The sequence below is a fragment of the Ambystoma mexicanum genome, chromosome 3p, assembly GCF_040938575.1.
Source record: "Ambystoma mexicanum isolate Mex_15411 chromosome 3p, UKY_AmexF1_1, whole genome shotgun sequence".
NCBI lineage: Eukaryota > Metazoa > Chordata > Amphibia > Caudata > Ambystomatidae > Ambystoma > Ambystoma mexicanum.
This window is the reverse complement of record NC_090925.1, coordinates 891618407-891641610: the sequence shown is the minus strand read 5'-3', so window position 1 is coordinate 891641610 and position 23204 is coordinate 891618407. Positions and strand designations below refer to the sequence as shown.

Here is a 23204-nt window from a genome sequence, read left to right as displayed (position 1 = left end):
CGAGAAGAAGTACCGGGTCCCGGACACGGCCCCCCTATGCCTCCGGGCGCAGCCTACCCCGGACTCCGTCGTCTCCGCGGCGGCCAGGAAGAAAGCGGGGGGGGTGCGGCCTCCACATCGACTTCCCCGCCGGACGGCGAGGGAAAGAAATTGGATGCTATGGGACGTAGAGTCATCTCGTCGGCAGCGACGACGATTAAAGCGGCCAACGCCTTGGCTATCGTGGCCCGCTACGACAGGGAGCTCTGGTACAAGATGGCTCCCCTGCTGGATTTTCTGCCGGACGACAAGAGGGCGGAGGCCCTTGAGATCCTCCAGGAAGGTGAAGTGGCTTCGGACCACGCCATCACCGTGGCGACGGACATCGCCGACGCTGGGTTCCGCCAGCTGGGCAACGGCGTTTGCCTTCGACGTCGTGGATGGCTCAAAGCTACGGATTTTCGGCAGGACGTCCAGACCAGAGTCCTGGACATGCCCTTCGACGGGAACAACCTGTTTGGGAAGACGGTGGACGATTCCCTCCAGGCCATCAAGGCGGATACTGAGACGGCCCGGGCCCTGGGAGTCCTGCAGCAACGACGGACGCCCTTTCGGAGCGGCGGAGGCAAGGGCGCCTCCAAAGGTTCCGGCGGCGGTTTCGCTTCCTACCGTCAAGCGGCCCGCTCGTCGTCGCAAGAGGCCTACAGAGGACGAGGCAAGTCTAGCGGACCCCGCCGTCGTCGCCAAGGGGGTCAAGGCGGCAAGGCCGCGTCCAAGCAGGATTGAACCGGCCGTGGGGTCGGGCCCCCACCGAAGCACCCCGGTGGGAGGCCGGCTGGCGGGCTTCGTCAGCGTGTGGGAGTCCATCTCCACCGACTGTTGGGTGCTGGACGCCCTGGCCCGGGGCCACGCGCTCGAGTTTCAAAGAAGGTGCCCGCGCGTCCCCCCCGTGGCCAGGAAAGAACTTCACGTCCCTCAACTTCTCCTGGAGGTAAAGGCGATGCTCAGAAAGGGCGCCATCGAACTCGTCCCAAAGAGGCTTCGGGGCTCCGGAGTCTACTCGCGATACTTCCTCGTGAAGAAGAAGACGGGAGGATGGCGCCCCATCCTAGACCTGCGACGGCTGAACAAGTTCATCAAGGCGCAGAAGTTCCGGATGGTCACCCTACAGCACGTCCTGGGTCAACTGGAGGAAGGAGACTTCCTATCGTCGTTGGATTTGGAGGATGCCTACTTCCACATTCCAATCCTAAAGGGGCACCGAAAATTCCTCAGGTTCGTGGTCCAAGGGCGTCATTACCAGTTCAAAGCCCTTCCCTTCGGACTGCGGTCGGCACCCAGGGTATTCACCAAGTGCCTCGCACCGGTGGCGGCGCAGCTGCGCCGCGAGGGGATTCACGTCTACCCCTACCTGGACGACTGGCTCATCCGCGCCAAGACGAAGGAGCTCGCCGTGGTCCACACAGCAAGGACCGTCCAACTCCTCACGGACCTGGGATTCTCCGTGAACTACGCCAAATCCCACCTGGTGCCCGCGCAAGTCGCACTGTTTCTGGGAGCGAGGCTCGACACAGTGTCCCTTCTGGCCTCCCCGTCGGAGGAGAGGACCAGGACCATCTTGGGCAAGGTGCAACGGATGTTGGTGGCCGACGCGGCCAAAGTGAGATCCATCAAGTCCCTCCTCGGGATGATGTCTTCCTGCATCTACCTCATTCCCATGTGCAGGCTCCGGATGCGCCCGTTGCAAGAATTCCTGGATGCGCGCTGGATCCAGACGACGGGCAGCTTCGAAGAAAGGATCAAGCTCGACGAGAGTTTCCGACGAGCGATACGGTGGTGGGGCACCCGCGCGCATCTGACGGCGGGCATGGACTTCCAGACCCCAGCCCACCAGGAGACTGTGACCACGGATGCCTCCCTGGAAGGGTGGGGAGCGCACACCGAAAATCTGCACGCGAGGGGACTCTGGCTCCCGACAGAGAAGTCCCTGCATATCAACGTCCTGGAGCTCCGTGCAGTGTTTTGGGCCCTCAGGTCCTTCCTTCCGTCCCTGAAGGGCAAGGTGGTGAGGATCTTCACCGACAAGACCACCACCATGTTTTACATCAGGAAACAGGGCGGAACCAGGTCCCCAGCGCTGTCCAAGGAGGCGCAGGACCTGTGGCATTGGGCCGTCGCCCAAGGGATTTTTCTGGTGCCGTTTCATCTGGCAGGGATAAAAAACACCATCGCCGACTCACTCAGCAGGGAGCTGCGCTCGTGCCACGAGTGGGAACTACGGCAGGATCTGGTGGATCGCCTCTTCCGACGGTGGGGCACACCCCAGATCGACCTGTTCGCGACGGCGACGAACACCAAGTGCCGGAGGTTCGCCAGCAGGTTTCCCCAGACGAGGAGCATGGGCGATGCTTTCTCGTTCCCTTGGGAGGACCTGTTCCTCTACGCGTTCCCTCCCTTGCCTCTGCTAATCCGGCTCGTCAACCAGCTCAAGAGGTCACGGTGCAGGATGATCCTCGTCGCACCTGCGTGGCCGAGGCAGATATGGTTCCCGGACCTTCTGGACTTGTCAGCGTCCCCGCCGATCAAGCTGCCGGCGGACGCGGATCTACTCTCCAGGGAAGGAGGCGCCATCCTCCACCACGGCCCGAAGTCGCTGAACTTGCAGGCCTGGCTCCTGCAGCGCTAGAGTTTGGAGGATACGACATACCGGCCGATTGCAGAGAGGTTCTTGCAAAGGCCAGGGCGTCCTCGACTCTTAAATGCTACGGACACAAATGGAAGAGGTTCTCTGTCTGGTGCCACGCACAGAAGATTAACCCTCTACGGATTACGGCTCCCCAAGTACTGCCGTACCTGCTGACGCTGGCCAAAGCTGGACTGGCACACGCGTCCATCAAGATTCATCTTGCTGCGATCTCCCGATACACCAGAACCACGGGGCGGACGTCCTTGTGGTCTCATCGTCTGGTGAAGGAGTTCATGAAGGGACTATTCAGATCGTTCCCGCCGGTGAAGGCTCCGGCCCCGGCGTGGGAGCTCAACGTGGTGCTGACCAAGCTCATGGGACCTCCGTTCGAGCCTCTGCACTCGGCCCCGTTGAAGTTTCTATCGTGGAAAACAGCTTTTCTTGTGGCCATCACCTCCGCACGACGAGTGGGAGAGATCCAGGCCCTTTCCTGCAAGGCCCCGTACTTGACTTTCCACGACACGAGGGTAGTGCTCAGGACGCACCCCTCCTTCATGCCCAAGGTACCGTCGGACTTCCATCTCAACGAACCCTTGGTGTTACCTGTGTTCTTCCCGTCGCCGGCTGAGAGGACTTTGCACTCGCTGGATGTAGCTAGAGCGCTGAAGTTCTACGTGGACCGCACGAAGGGTTTTCGGAAGACGTCACAACTATTTGTGAACTTTGGACCTGTCAATCAGGGGAAGGCTCTCTCGAAGGCTTCCATCTCCAGATGGCTCTCCGGCTGTATCATGTACTGTCACCGGTTGGCAAACCGACCGCTGCCTGGCCGTCCGAGAGCCCATTCCACCAGAGCGATCGCAGCTACCACGGCGTTCCTATCTGGTGTGCCCCTGCTGGACATATGCAGGGCTGCTATGTGGAGGTCGACGCACACCTTCACGAAATTCTACTGCGTCGACCGGGATTCCAGGGAGGAGTCCAGGGTCGGCCAAGCAGTGCTGCGCAACCTGTTCGCCTGAGGTGAGCCTGGTGAGGAGGTAAGATGCTTAATGTTGAGTTGATGTGATGCTTAATGTTGAGCCTTTGCCACCTCCCGTGGTTGTGCATGTGTGTACTGCTATGTATTCTTTATTCATGAGCATGTGAATCCATGCCAGACCCCATGCTGGAGAAGGAACAAGTTACTTACCTGTAACTGTTGTTCTCCAGCATGGGTCTGGCATGGATTCACATGCGAACCCTCCCGCCTACCCCTCTGCGGCTCTTCACTTGGTCATACTGCCTCTTCACGTGCTTCCAAATCTGAAGATGGCTGCCAGAGGCGGTGCTTAGGTAGAGGGCAGTCATTGGCTGTGGTCAGTATGACGCAGAGACCAGTGATTGGTTATTGCTACGAAAGACAGATCAGAAACGAAACTGATACTGGTTTTTTCTTTACCGAGGATTCCCAGCCTGACGACGGGGAATATTCATGAGCATGTGAATCCATGCCAGACCCATGCTGGAGAACAACAGTTACAGGTAAGTAACTTGTTCCATCTCCTTTACAAACACCCAGCTCCCTTTCCCAGCTTTGTTCACACCTTCTTGATTCCAGTAATTACCCAGAGCTGTATTACCACTCTTCCTGCTTCAGATAACAATCCCACACTTGCATCCAAGGACACTGGACCTTTAACAACCTCACAGATCAGGTGGATAGATCTAAATAGTACATGGAATGGGTTTGCCTCTCGGCTTGGGTAATGCTTGTTGGATTTGTCAGTACAACATATGATGTAATTAAAGAATAGATGTTCAGAATACTACAAGGTTCAGTCTTCAAAGGGAAAACTGATTTAGGCCAACATGAACACTCTTTAAGATAGATCTTTAACCGTAAAGGTTTGTGTGTGACTGTTTTCCCCTGTAATATCACAGTAATGATTTCAAACTCCTTTTAGGAACCACAATTGGCTACACGCGACCTTACTTTGATGCTGTATTCAATTATAACTCTTGTGAAAGTCAACGTTAGTTATTGGCAATGGTTTTAGCAGGCATTTCCTCTCTCATTTGGGATACGCGACACATTTTTCAACAACGGAAAAACTTTGCTTTTTTCTCACACGAACACTAAGGCTCTCACTATTAGTGCACATGTTACATTTCTATTGTTAGAAATGATTTTTCAAAATGACAAACTGTTTATACTCTCCTTTAACCTTACGCGAGTTAATTTAGAGCTGGTTGCAGTTTACCGTGAAGGCTGCTGAATGAACCTGAATGCCGGGCTTCACTCACCAGCTCCTGGAACACTGCAGGGACACGCACCCTTTTGCAGACCGGTGTCTCCGCTCTGGCCTCACCAATTGGGAGTCTCCTTCACTCCTCAATTCCCCGCCTTGCATTCTACTACAGTCCTCGGGCTTCAGCATGGTCACAGCTCTGCAATCACAGCCACTCGTCGCACATGGGGAAAACTACACTCTCAGCACATCTTCCTCTGTGCAGCCATGGCACTGCAGGTTTTAAGACCAAAGGACCCTCTCAGAACTTTCAGGTGAAATCTGCTGTCTCCACATTCCGAAATCGTTTCCATGATGACTCATCCTCGTGAATTGCCAGCCTCGTGCCCTTATACTACTGCCAGCCGTGGAGGTCCCGCTCCAGCTCCTTACTTCCCTCCTCCCCTGCTGCAGCCTTTTAGGCCTCACAGGTTTGGCAATTGGCTTCAGGTGTGAGCCATTTGTTTCAATTGCTTGACTCTTTTAAAGGCTGTTAGGCCTAGTATCCTGACTACTGCATCTACATCCTTGTTCAGCCCTCTTCCTCTTCTCAGTCCCTGTAGGATTCTGGGATGTAGTTTACTTCATCAAAGTTGGGTTTTTCTACTTCTTGAGTATTTTTAAGGGTAGATTTAATTTCCTTAGTAATTTTAACAGAGGGGCACGGTAGGTTTTAGTTTTGCTAGAAGATGGTTTACATTTCCGCCATCCCTTGTAGTGTACCCTTGGAGTTCAGGAGGGTGTTTGATTTCAGGAACCAAAAAGATTTTCTTTGGTATAATATACTTTGGTGTTAAAATCTTGGGATTTACCACCTTATATGTAATAGTAGGTTGAGAGACATTAAAATGGCAATAAGCCGTAACACCTTCTGACATAGTGTTAAGAGTCTCTGTCAGAGGAAACATACTGTGTCTCATCCCACAGAATCTCCTCACTACCTTGGGCCATGTCTCCAGCCAGGTGATACTCCCGTAGTACACCACCACCACCAGCGTTGGGATCAGGAAGCGTTTGCCTTACCCTGTCCACCTGGGAGGAGACGTTAGGCAGGGTTTCAGTATGGAATCCGCAGGATTCTTCACTCTACAAGACCATTTTAAATGATGGCAGCTCACCCGGTTGTCAGTACCTTTTTGCACCATTTGATAGTCTTTTCACAGACTCTATTGTTGGAGTGGGTGGACCTGTTCAAAACCTGCTCCAGCCCACGGCTGCACAGTTGCAGTCTTATTTGGCAGTCTTATTTGGCAGTCTTATTTGGCAGTCTTATTTGGCAGTCTTATTTGGCAGTCTTATTTGGCAGTCTATGGCAGCATCAGTGAGAAAGCGGAACACAGAGGAGGAGGGCCGATGTCTGCAAAGTTTGCGGCCCTGATGCGAGGAACCTGGTGACTTAGAGCAGCTGAGCTCGCTGCAAGCCACAGCCCGCACGTTGGTACAACTGCAAGTGAAACTGACATTGTTTGTGATGACGACCGAAGAAGACGGCGACGCATGTAGGACTTTTACACGCAGTCAACCTAAAAGCCCTCTGTTGACCACACTTAGCACTTTGCCTGCGTGTCCTTGCAATAGTCGCTATACAAATTTAAGGACTATAAAAATTCACTTGGAAAACAAATCGGGAATCACTATAACAATGAAATACTGTGGGTGGAGGCTGCCTTGGGCTGCCTGAGAGAAAGCCCTCTTGAGATCCAACCCTCCGTAGACTTACCCTTGCCTTTTTAACTGTACTGCGAACACGGTGCGGATGATGCAGACAGCTTGCAGGGTTAGTCTCTGTCGCAATCGAGTGATAAGCGTGTTGGAGGGGCCTCCCTGGTGGAAACTTCCGCAACGTGAGGCAGAAAGGAGGAACTAAACCAAGCTAGAATAAAAACAGCAGCCAACCTCCTTCAAACAAACTCCAGCCATGTGCATGACTCTGACAGGAGAATTCATCTCAGAAATAAACAAGACCACAGACCATCAATCTCAACCAAACATAGAGCTGACCACGGATCTGGTAAAGGCTCTGTTAGAGGTTGAAATTGAGATCCATGCGGTAACAGAAAGAGAAGACTTGGAGAGAGAGCCCCCCACCCCCCTCTCCAAACGTCTCTTGCACATCTCAGACAGAGGAACTGGGCTCACTAGCCCTAGAGGGGGGTGGATGGAACGGATCAAGTTTCAACTAATAGCCATAACAAGACACATGAAAAAATGCACTATGCTCATCAAGAGGAGCTGGGCCAATTTACCCCAAACGACAAGGAACATAATATTCCAAAGGGGGTGGGGAAAATAAAAATGAACACTTGACGCACTTGTAAATCGGCGATAACACCAAGCAAAGGTGGTGAAAAAAATTGAGAAATGTCCCCTCATACCCAAAACTTCACAATTACCTAAAAATAGTCAGAAGAAACAACACCAACATGGATTAAAGACAGCAACAAAAAAACAAATTTACAGGAAAATTACTTCCAAAAGAGCATTTTCAAATAGTTTATTGGCAGACCTCTTTCATAAGCAGGGGAAAATAACTCAGGGCAACACGAGTGAACTCTCTGAAGCAGAGATCTTGGAAGGTGCCCAAGATCAAATAGGCTGCAAAACAGGTTGGGAACAGGACACTATCCGTCTGTGTACAGGGTCGATTCTGGGCCCAACAGTGGAGAGTGCACAACCACGAACACCGAGAAGGTGGCACTTTGGCCGTACGCAAACTACAGAACCTGCCTCAAACACCATGAAAAAAAACTGGAAGTTTGTTCCCTACTGTAAATCTAGTACATCGATTCCCTTTCTCGGATGTAGCACGAACCATAGAAGAATGGTGAAGCACGAAGTCTAATAGCCATCTGGCTGGCCTTAAACAGAGGATGGAAAACACACACTCAATACAGATCACAGATAAAAATAGGGCAACGTCCAGCTTAACCACTCAGGACGCAATCAGAGACCTGGATGGAATAACCCAAGACGTCCTCTTAAGAAAACAAGGACCCTATCTGGAGCTTAAAGATGGCCTACATAGATCATCTGAGGTTACAGACTTAACAAAGGAGAATCCCTCGTCAGAGCTTGAGAACTTATGTGAGAGAAAGGGCAACAGAGGGCAAACAAAAAGAACCCTGACATCGCGCCTCCACCACAAACTCCTTTTATCTCACCACCTTGAAATAGAAGATTAAGCGAGTTTCCTCAAACAAACGAAAAGGACACTCCAAATAAAAAGCCTCACTTATTTGCCATAATGTCAGCAGTAACCATCGCTTTAGCTCCATTCCATTCAGTAAGCTCTACGAGGCTTTGAATGATACACTCAAGGACCACACCACCATGACTGCAATGATGCACTCCAAGTTAATATACTTGGAGGGATACATCACAGCCATTGAATCTAGGAAAAAGGAAGAGAGAAAGGGCTCACCACCAACTATATCGGAGACTAATGAACGGGGATCCACACAGTCAGTTAAAGCAATGGGAGAGCCGATTCTAATTACAACAGGCACTCAAACAATTCTGGAACTTAAAATAATAGACTTTCCATCCAAAACGTATAACTTTGAAAATTCTGAGCAGCATACTGGGGCAACACACATTTCCCAGTATAAACCTAAACTAACAGAACAGACAGTAACATCCAGAGATCGGACAAAGCCCACCAGAATTGCCATCTACAAAAATCATGGAGGATACTACAGAAAACTCTCAAGCTCCCCGAAAGAAGGTGCCCAATGGCTGTATAGTATTAGAACTCAATGATCACATACTAAATACGAGCTCTTCAACCCAAGCCCTGCACATGGACAACAGCAATATTCCAAGTGACAAGTAAGGACTTCGCTATTTTTTCCCAAACAAGGAACAAAAATCATGACTACGTCAACACCACGTCTTTAAGCGGAGCCTCATGTGGCAAATTTGCAGCGACAAAAAACAGTGAGGGTACCAAGTAAAGAACACAGCACCAATACTGGCCCTGCGGAAAACTCCTAATGGAAGACCCGCCAGTGGTCCCATTTGTCAATTTTCCCCAACTGGATCAGTGTGGCATCAATCCCCTGTGCAACCAGAGAATTAAATGGGCCAGACTGGACCCTGTGGACACTGAATCGTCTGTTTGTAAATTCAATTTGGGGGAACTTTCTATTATTTTGGCAAATGGATCTTCCCCAGGCTCCATAATTTTGGCATCCCAAACAATTTGGAACTATATGTCTGCCACTTTTCAAAGGGAATTTAAAAAAGGGAAAAAGAACCTGGAAACATGGTTCGATGAACCCTGCCGGATAGCACAGAAAGATCTTAAAGGTATTTTAGAGGAAAAAGACAGTACCCGACAAGAGATAATTACTGCCCCGGGGCACTATAAACGCATCTTGGCAAAAAGGAAGGCCCAGCTGGAAGAGCAAGCCTGGGAAGACCTGATCCAGGCTGTGCAGTCAAAGGACTCCAAGACCTTTTGGGAATTTGTGGCTAATGGACCCCCCCACAAAAGATTAAAAACACACAAAGAGAATAATGTTAGTGCACTGGCTTGGTCTAATCATTTTAGCACCCTGTATAGGGCAAATCCCTCAACTTCCTATAGTGGGCCTAGTGGTTCCCCTCTCCGATTAACAATAAACGAGGTAGAGATGGCTATTGACAAGCAACTCCCTAATCGATCTCCCGGACCAGACGCCTTCCCTGCGGATATTTTCTGTGATGAAGTGGACCTATGGGCCCCAGTTTTGACTAAATGCTTCAATGCATTTTTGGAGCTTGGTACCTACCCGGCAACATGGAGGCAGGCAATAATTTTTCCTATTTTTAAGAAGGGTGACCCTAGTAGCCCCCTTTCCTATAGACCCATCTCTCTGCTTGACACATCCTTCAAAATCTTCGGCCGTGCGGTTTTGGCACGACTAGAACAATGGATCTCTGACTCTGGGGTTCTTACAGAGACTCAATATGGTTTTCACCCGGGCCTAGGAACTAGGGACCAGGCTTTGAACCTGTATTTGGTGGGAGCTACATCCATACATGTGAGGGGTGAGCCTTTGTACTTAGCATTCATGGACCTGAGCACCGTGTTTGACAAAGTAGACAGGGCTATGCTCTGGGCAGTGCTCAGGTCCATGGGTTGCCCGGAGGATTTGGTCAAGGTCCTCCAAATAATCCATGAACATACATCGGCTTGTGTCAGATTCGGGGAACAGGGACAGTTCACAGCCTTTTTTGAGACTTTCTTGGGCATCCCCCAGGGCTGTGTTGTGGCCCCGATATTGTTTGCCCATTACATAAATGTTGTCTACCAGGCCTTGGTTAACTCCCATACCGACTATATCACGGTGGCTGGCATCCCCCTCCCAGTCGTAGGTTATGCCGATGATATGGTTTTAATTGCCCGTACCCCCAGAGCTTTACAATGCCTGGTGGATGTCTACACCCAATTTATGGCTTCCCATAAGCTGACTGTGAATCCACGAAAATCAGCAGTTATGGCATGAAAGAGTTCGGGTCTTAGACATCTCAAAATATATGGAGTGGTGGCAAACCTATCCCGCGGGTCACCAGCTTTGATTATCTGGAATTTGTTTTATGGAGAATTGGCAAGGGTTTGGCCATGTCGATAAGCATTGTATGAGGATGAGACAGACGCTTGGGGGTTTGTCCCGCTTTCAACATAACTGCGTGGGGCACCCAATCAAATTAATTCTCGTAGTGTACAGGGCTCAAACCAAAACTGCCACTAATTATGGGGCAGCACTGTGGGGTATGGAAAGGATTCCAAAAATCCAAAATGTGGAGAACACCTTCTTAAACTGCTTGGGCTACCACAGTCTGCTCCAAACTATGGGACACATTTAGAACTGCGATGTCCACACATTGCTGATGAGTGGCTATTGGCTCCAGTCTCGCATTGGCTGGCACTATGGGCTAACCAGAAAGCCACTCTTTCACATAAGATCATAAGAGCCGTGGTGAGTAGCTCAGCTGTAAAGAAAATCCCCTGGTTTATGTACATCCAGAAATGCATTAGACAGTTAAATTGTGCTAATTGTGTCTGCCCCTCAATCTTATTGACACCCTGTACGGTCAGGGCATACAAACAAATGTTTAACTCCATTTTGGTGGCAAATAGGGAGTCCGCTACCTTGGGTATTCTTGCAAACAGGAGGCATATTGTGTTAACATCTGCAGACGCTATTCAGCTGTACTTGCTCCACAGTGATAATCCTGCAAATCGCTGGGCCTTGACCCGAGCCCGGTTTGATTGCTTATGGCTAGGTGCACAAACAAAAAGCTGGACTCATGTGCAACCTACAGCTTGCACCTGCTGTCAGTGGCCAGTGGAGGACCTTCTACACTTTGTGTTGTTTTGCCCAGATTACACAGACCTAAGACAAAAAACACTTCTGCCACTACTTAGGTCCGCTGGCTTGTCTCAGGCTAGGCGTGCTTTATCTGCTTTCAGCCGCTACGATGCCAGTGGCCTGGGCATGGTGGACTACTTGAGAAGGGCCTGGTATCAGAGAACTAAATTCACTGTCTAAAATATGATCGAAACCTGAACATTTTATTGAATTGTTTGGACGCTTCCTGTGGATTTTATCTTGATTTACACAAATGCACATTTTAACCTTTTTTATACATATGTAATGTTTGTAAGTTTATACCGTGGTCTTTAAAAAAAAAAAATTGAATTGGATTTTGTATTACTATGCAGTTCTATTTTGTGTATGGTTTATGGATAATTTGCTTCTGAATAAACTTAATATGATGGAAATCGACCAAAAGAGTTGGAAACTACATAAAAAGTCAGCAATAAAGGAAAATCAAGCACATCATCAATAATTATAGATGACCTTGAAGTCAGTGTGGACTTGATGGACTTAAGCCAGTATAAAGTTGAAGAGTCAGAATCCAAGCTTACTGACAGGCTTTTGGGTAAGAAGAGAATGGTAACATACTGGCTAAGTCCATCAACTTTAGAAATGACAAGGAAGCAGGCGACAGACAAGGAAGATTCTCCAGTCTTTTTAACACTGGCAAACAGATGCCAACAACTGGCCAAGACAAGAAGCAAGGTAGATCACAGTCCACAGTACAGGACTTTTAAGTGTAGAGATACTAAAATGAAAGCCATCCCCAACTATGAAAAGACAACACAACACAGCGGAATTGGAGCTCATCTCACGAAGACAGCCCAAGAAGATGATCAGGTAACTCTCGTAGAGTTTCACCACATTTGAAATCTGAAAATGTTTGGAGAAGAAGGGGACAAGAAAAAACCCCAAGATCACAAGAACATGCCCGCATAAATCTCGAGAGGAGACATCAGCGAGAAAAGGAATGGCTTTCTTCAAATCAAAAAGGTAAAAGAAATCGCACTTTCAAACTGGAACAAATACTAGACAAGGGCGACAAGGTGATCCTAAACAGAAAAACAATCATGGCCTTATTTCACTGCATTCCAAATCTCTGGCTACTTCGCTTTGGGGACATGAAGATCGTCAAATTTGGGCAATAAGGCCGTACGGACTGCTCCTACCTCCACATAGTTTCACCAATAGTAAAGGGCATGTTGCTGGAGGCAGCTGATAGCCTATTGATGTTAGGATTTGACCTCACAGAAATGAAACCTGACTACAAAGCTTCACAACACCGAAGCTACATTAGGAGGGCGCCCGCAAAACAAACCTCCCCCCGCTTCAGCTCCAACTTGTCCACTACAGAGGTTGAGAAATCAAGAGAAAAGAGAACAGAAAAAAAAAACTTCCAAAAAAAGATATTTTTTACGATGTCATAGTTACAACAGAAGAGTGCATGAACAAAATTGAAAGTAACTTTTGAACAAGACCTTGTCTCAGCCCATGAAGAAGAACCAACCACTAATCTCGCTAAGGGCTCAAAAGAACGCGAATACCAAAAGTGGGCCTGGATTCCAGAGGCTTTAGTGACTCATTCGCGGAGATAGCCACTCAAGACCTTTCAACATCGTACATTGCATGATGCGGGTACAGAAGAATCTCAATCGGCTCCAAGCTCCCTGAAGCTGGGTTCATGGAATACGCTTCATTCATCTGATGGCCCTCAGCGATGTTAACCTGGGAGATTTTGACATCTCATCTCTGCAAGAGAAGTGGCTCACGGAAAAAACAATCTTGGATGGCTATGAAATCTTCATCTCACTGACCCAAAAGAGCGTGAAAGGACGACCATCTTCGGGACTAATAACAGCAATACGATCTGGAAGCGGAATACACCTCAAAAAACCACTTGTCTCAAACCTATTCTTGCAAGCACTACTTATCTACTGGGGAACCCGAATGGCACCAGTACAAGAAGCCAGGGGAGATACCATGGTGATTATCAACACATACTGGAACCCTTACGCCATGAGTAACAGGACGTTCTTAACAATGGTAGAAAATGCCATTGATGAGACCCACATAGACCAATCATATGTCGGGATTTAAATGCATCTAGCCTAGAAGATTGCGAAGGAAAAAACAGTCTTCATAAACCATCTGCCTTCATGGAGCGAGGAAATAAATGGTCAGCACTAATGGATTCTAGAGACCTCCACAATCTCCACTTGACATTAGGCCAAAAGAAACAATAGATCACATCTTTGTCTCCAGAGAAGTTGTTCCTCTCATTATTACATTTGAAGTGATAAAAACTAAATACAGCAATCATAATCTGCTGAGTACATTATGGAAGACTCTGAAGAATTTAAGACCTAACATGACGGCCCAAGTTGAAGAATAGAACTGCGACACTCGCCTAAGACTAACTGCAGATTTGATCGGAAAGCTAACTAAGAAATACCTGGGGAATCAAGAGCCCGCAAATACGGACACAGGAGCACGAAGGGTTGATTATCAACCTCTGCTTACGCCTTATCATTCAAAAATGAAAGACCACGTAGGTGAGAATACATGGGTGGAACATTTTACAGAGCTCTTCCAATGACCAGCTGCAGACAACCATGCCTTGCGAGAGAAGCTATCAACTTTGGATGTCCCATATGATGTTGAGACAATTTTGGGGAGAATCTCCCAAGTTTAAACACCTCAAGGGCACCAGGCCCTGATGGCATCACTAACATAGACCTTACAGAACATCCTGAAGAATGGGCCAACTTCATCCACAAGGTGTTTAAAAGGTGTGTACAAACAAAAACGAACCCAAACTCCTGGAAGAGGTCAATGGTAGTCCCAATTTATAAAAAGGGCCGAGAAGAAAATCCTAGGAACTACCGTCCTATTGCCTTATTAGATGTCATTGGTAAGGGTTTTTGCTCATTGGTACCGAACCGTTCCAATCATGGGCAAGTGGGGCAGGCTGTTCAGATCCGTTCCAGGCGGGCTTTGTAAAGGATGTGGGAACATCAAACTTCCTACTACCAAGTACCTTGACGGGCAAGATCATGGATGAAAGGCCCAGGGTGTTTGTAGCCTTCATTGACCTGGTCCAGGCTTTTGACCAGGTAAATCGTGAAATAGGGCAAAAACTGGCAGCCTGGAATTGCCCAAAGTAGATTTTGGAGCTGATACAAGCTCTTTACACAAACACATTGATGAGAGTGCAGTTGAACCGCTTGGGCCAATTATCTGTACAGATCTTAACAGCAAGAGGGGTGAAGCAGGGTTGTCCACTCGCTCCGACTTTGTTCAATTATTATGTGGGTGATTTTCAGCACTTCGAGCTAAAGATACGATTGTTTCCCCAACAATAGGAGGAGTCAAAATCACAGGCCCCCTCTATGCAGATGATCTGATCTTGTTACACCAGACAGCGGTCGGCCTCCAGCGACAATTAAACAACCTATCTGCCTTTTGAGTGCTGAAACAGTTTTCACTGCTTGGGCCCTCTTGACGTTTCTGAAGAGAGCACTGTATTTCAGAAATTGTATTATGAAACTTCAAGGTGATGAAGGCCTGTAAGGAAATAGTATAATATCTCTTTCTGTGGGATAACAGATATGTGCATAGCTTTTTGGTACGATCCTTCACCCTTGTTTGAGGTAAATTTTTAACAAATGTTTTTGTACACTGCTCTTAGGAATTGTATATCGAATGTATTTTTATGATAAGGCAATTTTATGAATTTGTAAATGGGATTTGTAAATAGGATCTGTGTATTAATGTGTTTGATCTGTTGTTTAATGGTTGTTTTTATACATCCAAATAAACTTGATTGATTTATATATAAAGGGAGACAACCTGGAAATTAACAAAGACAGAACAAAAATCATGTCCTTTGAAAAAACAACTGAGAGAACTGAAAAGCTAAAATGGTACTTGGACAGAGTTCAGATGGAAAGAGTGGAGGAATTTAAATACCTTGGTGTAACATTGAACAACAGCTCAATCGAAACTCTGATGCAGGTCGTCCTTTTCTAAAAGACCAAAAAATGTGTAGCCCATAAGAAATTCAGTCGTTTTTCCATCATACCGATAATACATTTCTATAAGGCCAAGCTCCTTCGATCACTGTGTTATGGCGTAGAGGCAATGCCATGTATTTCTGTGAAAATGTGGCCGAAACATGGAGATTTACTGAGTCTTGGACCTTCCAACATCCACCTCAATGGCCTCCATACGCGCAAACTGAGTTTGGTGTCACTACAAGCAATGATCGATCGTCACACCCTGATGCTGTATAGTAAGACACTTCTTCACTAACCGCACAAAAATCTTTGACATCATCCACAGTGAACTTATGGAAGGAAACAGAATACTGAAAAACTGGTCAATCAGAAACAAAGATATCCTGGAAGCGATCAATAGGACAGAAGAACGCCAATAAAAATCAACTAAAATGGAAGAACAGGACTGGATACAGACACTTGAAATAGCGTCCATGAATAAATTGACTATCACCCTCACGATAAGCACAAAAGGCTAAACCAGCTCCCGCTTTATATCTGAAAACATTACCCACCAGTGCCCTTCGGAACATCACCTTGAGGTTTGTCTGAACCTTCTGGCGACCAACGAGATCTTGACAATTAGAGGGATGTCGACCTCAAATAAATGCTGATACTTTGATAAAACAGAGCAGGTGGAAACGACGAGACATTTGCTACTATCCTGCATGGGCACCAATAAACTCAGAAATATTTACCTGGGCCACCATTTCTTAGTCCGTCAGGTTTATAATGAAGAAGATTGGTGGATTTGCTTGATGAGCGGTGAGAGAATCGCAGAGGCATTGATTTTTCAAAATACTGGTCTGTGAAAGGAAACATGAAAAGGACAAAGTAATTCAGCAGGAAAGGTGGTGAGTATGAAATGCTGTAAAGGTACAAAGACAACAGAGGTACGAAGGTGGAGAATGAAAAGTGAACTCAACAAGGATCGAACTTTTCTTTTCTTCTCCTCCTTTTTCTTTCTTTTAAACAGTTGAGATGGAGCGGGGGACGTTCCCCATAAGTTCATGTTTTGTAAAATTGTAAATTAGTTGAATCAAGTAATACAAAATAGAAAAAACAATTATAGAGGTACTAAGTGAATTTTTGGTAGCATTGAAACTTTGCTGTTATTTTGTATCTATTTTTATGTCTAAGATAACGAGACATTGATCTAGGTTTACGGTAAATTGCATGAAATTGTATTTGTTTTTAATTTACATTTTGTTTAGTCATGTCTTGGATTGGATATATTCCTGTTTTGTAACTATATTTGATATTTATCTTTTGATATTTTCTTGTATTCTTATGTCCTTTGCCGAAATACAGTTAATTGACATTAAATAAAAATATAGCAAGTAGAAAGACATGAGCACTGTGGGGTTAGTTCCACCCCAAGGAGAATGTATGCCCCTTGCCCCCTAGGGTGAAACCGTGGCACTTAATATGTACAGAAGAAAAGGAACAAGAGTGGAAAAGAGGGGTAGAGGAAAGAGATGATTTCTCCTCAGTCAAGATACCAAGGAGATACTAGAAACGAGCAACACCATTAAAACACTTCATCTGCAGTTCAGCCCTACTAGAAAGAAAGATACATAAGGTGCACGGGTAGAAGTACGACAACTCCTCAACTTGGAACTTTCCTGGACTGCTCGTATAGAAAGAGTAACCGAAATACAATAGTCTTAAAACTCTGTTTTAATAGAAAAATTAATAATCAGTTGCTAAAACCATTTATACAATCACCCTTCGTTTTAGCTTGAAGATTTAGTAACATGAAAAACACAACAACTATATATATGTCTGTTATTCTAAAACACATATCCTAAATCCAATGTAAAGTGCATTGTGCTAAAGTGACAGTGTTGAGTGATAACTGTGAACCACAATTAACCAACTGTGCAAAATGTGCAATTAATGACTGAATCCTATTATGGATCTATATAACCATCATGTTACTTTCTATAGAAAGTTCAATGTACTTGGGTGAGTAAAAACACATGGCTTCCCACACTCGTGTGGCAATTAATGTATCTCCGTGCTACTAGGAGCCATACAATCTATCACCACCTTAGGGTAGTTTATACTCTTTTCTCTGTACATGCTAAAGGTATTTATTAACCTTGCATTTTTGTAACAACTACGAAGTCGCACTAATTCAGTTTGATTCATGACTTGGCTGGCCCTCTCAGTAGGGTAGGCCTTGAAAAATGGTGCGGCGTCCAGCTCCTTGCTTTCCCCGCCCCTTACTTTCTGTAGACAAAACATGTATAACATGGCGTTAGCTGCTACTCTAATTATAACTAAAAGGCTTGCTTCTGTGTATGCCAGTAATAACTTGCATCTTTTATGTGATTTATCTTCTCTCGGGAGGACGGCGGCTGCACCTACAAACATATATAGACATCAGTCTCGGTACCTGTCGCATGTCTAATTTTGACTTACTTGGGGCGCCCAATATGCACTTGTTTGTCTGATGATAAGCTTCTCCTCTTTTAAACTAATATTTGGGTCTCTGTTCGTGTCTCACAGCTTGTGATCTATAAATAGATATTACATTCCATCTATATCTATGTCCACAAGCTATTGTTCACATACATAGGTTTTGTAGTGGCAGTGTATACACCATCTGTGATCTTACTTGCTTGTCGGGCCTCTTTCTAAGTGGCAGGCACTGTAATTTGCGCTTTCACCAGGCGTGGAGTAGGTCCACTGTAGATTACATGTCACAGCTGTAATATATTTTGTTTGTTTGTTTGCTGTCTTATTCCATCCATGCACTGATAGCCATTGTACAGCCAAGCGATCCTCTTCTTACCGACTCTGAGTAGCTGCATCATGAATTCTGCTTGACACGCGTCAGTGTTTTCGTTGCAAGTGCTTGTATCCCTTGGCAACCAGGTCACGTGGGCCGTTTCTCAGCGAGAGGCTTTCTGTTGATCAGGTCCCCATCTTGGCATAGCACTTCTCGCTTAGGAGCCCATAGCAGGGCTCGGGTTCTCCTCCCTTTTGGGGCCATCCATACTAGTTCACAACGGTGCATAGCCTCAATTTTGTAAATTAAATAGAAAGTCATTTTAGAGAATTACAACCCGTTTTTGGCAGCAGTGTATTTTTTACAGAACGGATGGGAGTATTCATAATAAAGTATCTTAAATCTATTGTATACTTGTTCTTTCATCTTGCTCCGCACAGTTGTCTCGGGGGGGGGGTATTTGAAAACCTTCTACTCTCTACTCAAGTTCTCACACTATTATGAAATGGCTATAGTAGTCCTCATTAACTGTGATAGATTTGATGTATGGGCTCTGCTCTTAGGTACTCAATAGGACACTGATGAACTGTGCATTATTTAATCTTATGCCATTCAATGTTTTCATTAAGCCCCCATCTCACCTTATCCACATTGGTGTCTTTACTTCTGGATAGTTTGTATAGCACTGTCCATCTGATCTCTTCGCAGCTGTGGTTGTTTGATAAGTGTTCCACCATGTGGGCATCAGTGACTTTATTCTGGATGCAGCTTTTATGCTCACTTAACCTTGTCTTGATTTTCCTTATGTTTTTTCGATGTACAGCAGGTGGCATGGGCACCATATTGCATAGACCACCATCTCCAAATTGCAATTCGTCAGTGTGGTTTGCTGCCATTTCGTTTTCAGCCCTAGGTCTATCTTTTTAGATCTCTGTTTCACAGCATTTGCATTTTGTACGAGGTACATGTCCTCTTGTCTTTTTCATTCCCCATAATGCTGGTAGATTTGTTTGTTTTGCCATCTTGGGGCAGATGTCATTCTACATTATTTGGTCCTTTATGTTTTTGCTTCTTTTGAAGGCCATCATGGGGGGGGGGGGGGTGGGGGGGTCCTAAGGGCTTTTTACCTTCTTGCAGGATTTTCCAATTCTTTTTAATAGATTTTGCAATTTCATTGGACCAATCAGAGTATGTATTTTTCCAAGTTACAATTTTTGTTGGTGTCATATTCTAGAATCTCTTCTCTATTGTTACTGGCGCTACTGTATTTAGGTTACTCTTTTTTTATACTAGCAGTCCAGGCTGGTTCCATGTTGAGTTGAGGTTTGACAACCTGCCTGCTGCTACAAATAAAGACCCTGGGATCTCCCATAGTTGTATAAAGCACCTGTGTAGAAGTAAACAATTCTGCTGGGGCCGCCTAGCGATCTAGAGCAACACCTAATTGTTTTGATTATCTTGAAATCTTAACTCCAGAGATTCAAGCAAGGTGGTGTTGCAATCCTGAACAAAGAGATGATAATGGCAGAACAGCAGGAGATGGCAGGTGAGACGGAAAACCAATTGGCCACGGAAAGCGGTATATACATGCCATTTTGGAAGTGATTAGAGGTGTGCGATAATAAATTGGGCTTAAATTGGATGAGCTCAAACACAGATTAGATAGCCTTGTAGTGAGCCTGATTTCTTCAGATGTTGTCAGGATTTCCAAACTGGGACCAGAGTTGCGCCTGAAACGGGATGATATTGAGAATTGCAAAGGAAGATGTATTCTACTTTTTTAATGTTTGGAATCTGCAAGAAAGATGGAGATACAGCAAAAGATGTTGAGGAGATTGTTCAGCAAATTGTTGATTTTTATCTTTAAACATATAAGGGAGTGGTGCAGATTACCCTGGACAGGACACATAGAGGTCAGAGAGGGTTGGGAAAGACCTACAAGGAGTGATGGTGTTCTTGCACTATTTCTCTGATAAAATCTAGGTTCTGATTGTTGTAAGATATTGAATGACAATTGAACATGTTGACTGTAAAAATGTCATTTTCCAGGACCTGTCCACCTACACGCTGTCAAAGTTTAAACAGTGTAGGGAGTTGACCTAATGGTTGATAAGGGACCCTTTCCCTTTGTCTTTTGAGGGAGTGAAATATGTGTTGGTGAATGCAGATAACATCCAGAGAGTTACGGGAGAGTTGGTCTCACGGTGCGGTGGGAGCCAGGTGGGGAGAAGAACAGAAGGGGTTTAAGAATTAGCCTGGGTGGGCCAGTGGTCATGGAAGTAAGAAAATGCCTCTGAAGTTCAGGTGTCTCAATACACCCTTGCCTAAGAAGTATACATGTGGACTTGAACAGGAGGAAGAAGCCACATGTCAATACCATCATTGATGGGTCCTGCAGTGTATCCCATCCTGTGGGAAGTGTTGACCAACTGGTGTTTCTGTTTAGTCGTTCAAGATGTTGTGTTAATGCAGGTTAATTTTTTCACGTTCCTTGCAAGTCTCACCAACATACTTTTCTTGTGGACATTTCTTGCATTGGATGAGGTAAAGCACATTGGATAATTTGTAATTGTATGTCCCTTGTATCTACAATGTTTGGGTCTGTGGAGTTGTTACAGCTGAAGTTTTGGCAGGTTTTGCATCTCATAACATTGCATAGAGATTTTCCTGGTCGAATTTGTTCTTGGTCTTGGAGAAATGTGCTACTTGTGAGGGACCATGCTATTTTTTTGTTTGTTTTTATACAATTAAAGGGGTTTACTTTAAAATATCCCTCCTCTTATATCTGTTATTTCTGAGGCATGTGGACCTGCTTGTAATCACATGCTTTGCGTAAGCCTACCTGTAGTGGAAGCTGCTGAGTATTGCACATGAAGTTTTCAAAGTTCGAAAAGGGACGTCGACAGGGCGTGTCTGTAATTCTATCCCTAGTGTGACGTCCACTGTACCCATGATCCCTCGCGCATCGAGGTCCCTCCGATTTTTCATCAGCACCTCCGTCGATGAAGACTTGGTCCACTGTACCGTCTATGACCAAGATATCCATCTTGTTAATGACCAAAAAAACCTCTGTCGACAACAGTTACCACTTCATTAGCCACACACAATTCTGCCGGCTCTCGCAAGAGAAAATGACCTCGTTTACGCTCACTCCTTTTGTTCTTCCTGCTGTTCCGGACCCTTCCCAAGTGCCCCCCTGAGGAAATCCTTGAGCATATGATAAATACCGATTTGATGGTCCGGAAGGTATATTTCCAGATGACTGGGTATGTCCTGTAGTCCAAGCAATCTGCACATCTGAAACCATTTCAGACTCTGCAACCTCAACTACCCCACCCCTTCTGCTGGTGTTCTGCAACCTACACCTGCCCCCAGTCAACGATAGGCCCACTCTTCTTTACAGGACATTATGTCTATGATACAGACTATTGCATCTAATTTGCAGCATGTTACCGTTGGTCCGTCCAGCACCGTGCGAGTTGCCTGCTCCCCCCGCTCCTCCTAGACGCTGCAGTCTTCGCTCTTCATTGGCTCCTTGCCCTCCTGTTGAGCCCTCCAAATTGAAGACCGAAGATGACACTTCTCAGGGTGGTGCTTCTACTACTACATCTGATGAGTTTGATTATCTCATTCCTTCGGATCGGATGGTGAACCTGATGATCTACCCATCGGGGATTCTCCTCCTGACGAGATTCATACTTTCCACTCGCTCATGTCCAAGACTGCTATGATGTTTGATCTTCTCCCATAGGGGCAACGAAAGGATGGCTTCCTGTACCCATGCAGACAACAGACGGTCATCACTGAATGTACTGGATGATATCTGGGAGGATGGTCCTGCATGCTAACCAGTAAATGTTGTGGCACCATTTAAACTTGAAACTGGCTGCGACAATGGGAGCATGCGCTGTGAGCCATTTGTTAAGAAAATAGTGCTACAGATTTCCATACTTCAGGTTTTTAGGGTTATTAAAAAGCATACTATTCTATTTAGGAAAAATCAAGGGTTACTGCATAGGTTCCAAAACAAACGAGGCATATGAAATGGGTTTAAAGGCTGATTTTGCATTCATTTTGTTGCTGTGGCTTGGTTTTATTGAAATATTCCTAGAATTAAATGAATGTATAATAACTTTTAGCATGGACCTCTCCAATGTTGTCTTCTGTGAAAGGACTTTTATTAATGCAGGTTAATACACCCTTTTTACAGGTGCAGCAACTTTCAAAGCTAGAAGTTGAAGATTTGTTGCGAAAAGGTGCCTATGGAGCTTTAATGGATGAGGAAGATGAAGGGTCAAAGTTCTGTGAGGAGGATATTGATCAGATCCTGCAGAGGAGGACTCAGACGATCACCATTCAGTCAGAGGGCAATGGGTCTACTTTTGCAAAGGTAAGCGAAAGTAGATTTGACTTTTTTTTTCTTTTTCAGCGGGAGCTCCGCCAATGGATGTAACCCCTTGGGCACAGTTTGGATCCCCTCGGCTTCTGCACGCTCAGGCCCCCCCCCTTTTTAGGTTGAAAAAATCATCCTCTCGCTTAAACCATCGAACTGTCGCAGAGATAAACGTCCTGCCCAAATCATAAAACACGCAGCCAGAGACCTAGCACCGTTTATTTCTAAGCTCATCAATGCATCATTTACTTCAGGCACTATCCCAAATAACCTCAAGGAATCTTGGGTCCTTACACTACTCAAGAAACAAACGCTTGACCCCTCCATACCGACGAATTACAGGCCCATAACAAAAGTGCCATTCCTCCTAAAGATATTAGACCGGGTGGCTTACTTACAAATTCAGAAATTCGTTGAGCAGAACCAACTTCTTGGCATCCGGCAATCAGGATTCAGGCCACAACATGACCTTAAAGCCCAGGTAGATGAGTTGAGGGACAGAGGCAAATCTGCCCTACTACTCCTTATAGATCTCTCAGCAGCGTTTGACCTGGTTGACCACAAGGTCCTCTATAACCATCTAGATTCAGCAGCTCATTTCTCGCAACAAGCTATAGCTTGGATCAAATCATTCTTAAGCAGTAGAACAATGAGAGTCTTCTCTGCCACAGCAGCAGCAGACCCTATTCCCATCACCTGTCGAGTTCCTCAGGGGTCTT

General features: G+C 46.0%; 1 protein-coding gene across 4 annotated transcripts in view; it reads left to right on the top strand.

Annotated features, from left to right (window-relative positions):
* The window catches only part of CHD6 (chromodomain helicase DNA binding protein 6), a 2307824-nt gene that overhangs the window by 1015603 nt on the left and 1269017 nt on the right, over positions 1-23204 (top strand). For all 4 annotated transcript variants that reach the window (XM_069652122.1, XM_069652123.1, XM_069652121.1 and 1 more), the window contains exon 18: positions 22303-22482. In XM_069652122.1, coding sequence (XP_069508223.1) covers positions 22303-22482 — 180 coding nt within the window. The remainder of the gene's footprint in view (positions 1-22302; positions 22483-23204) is intronic.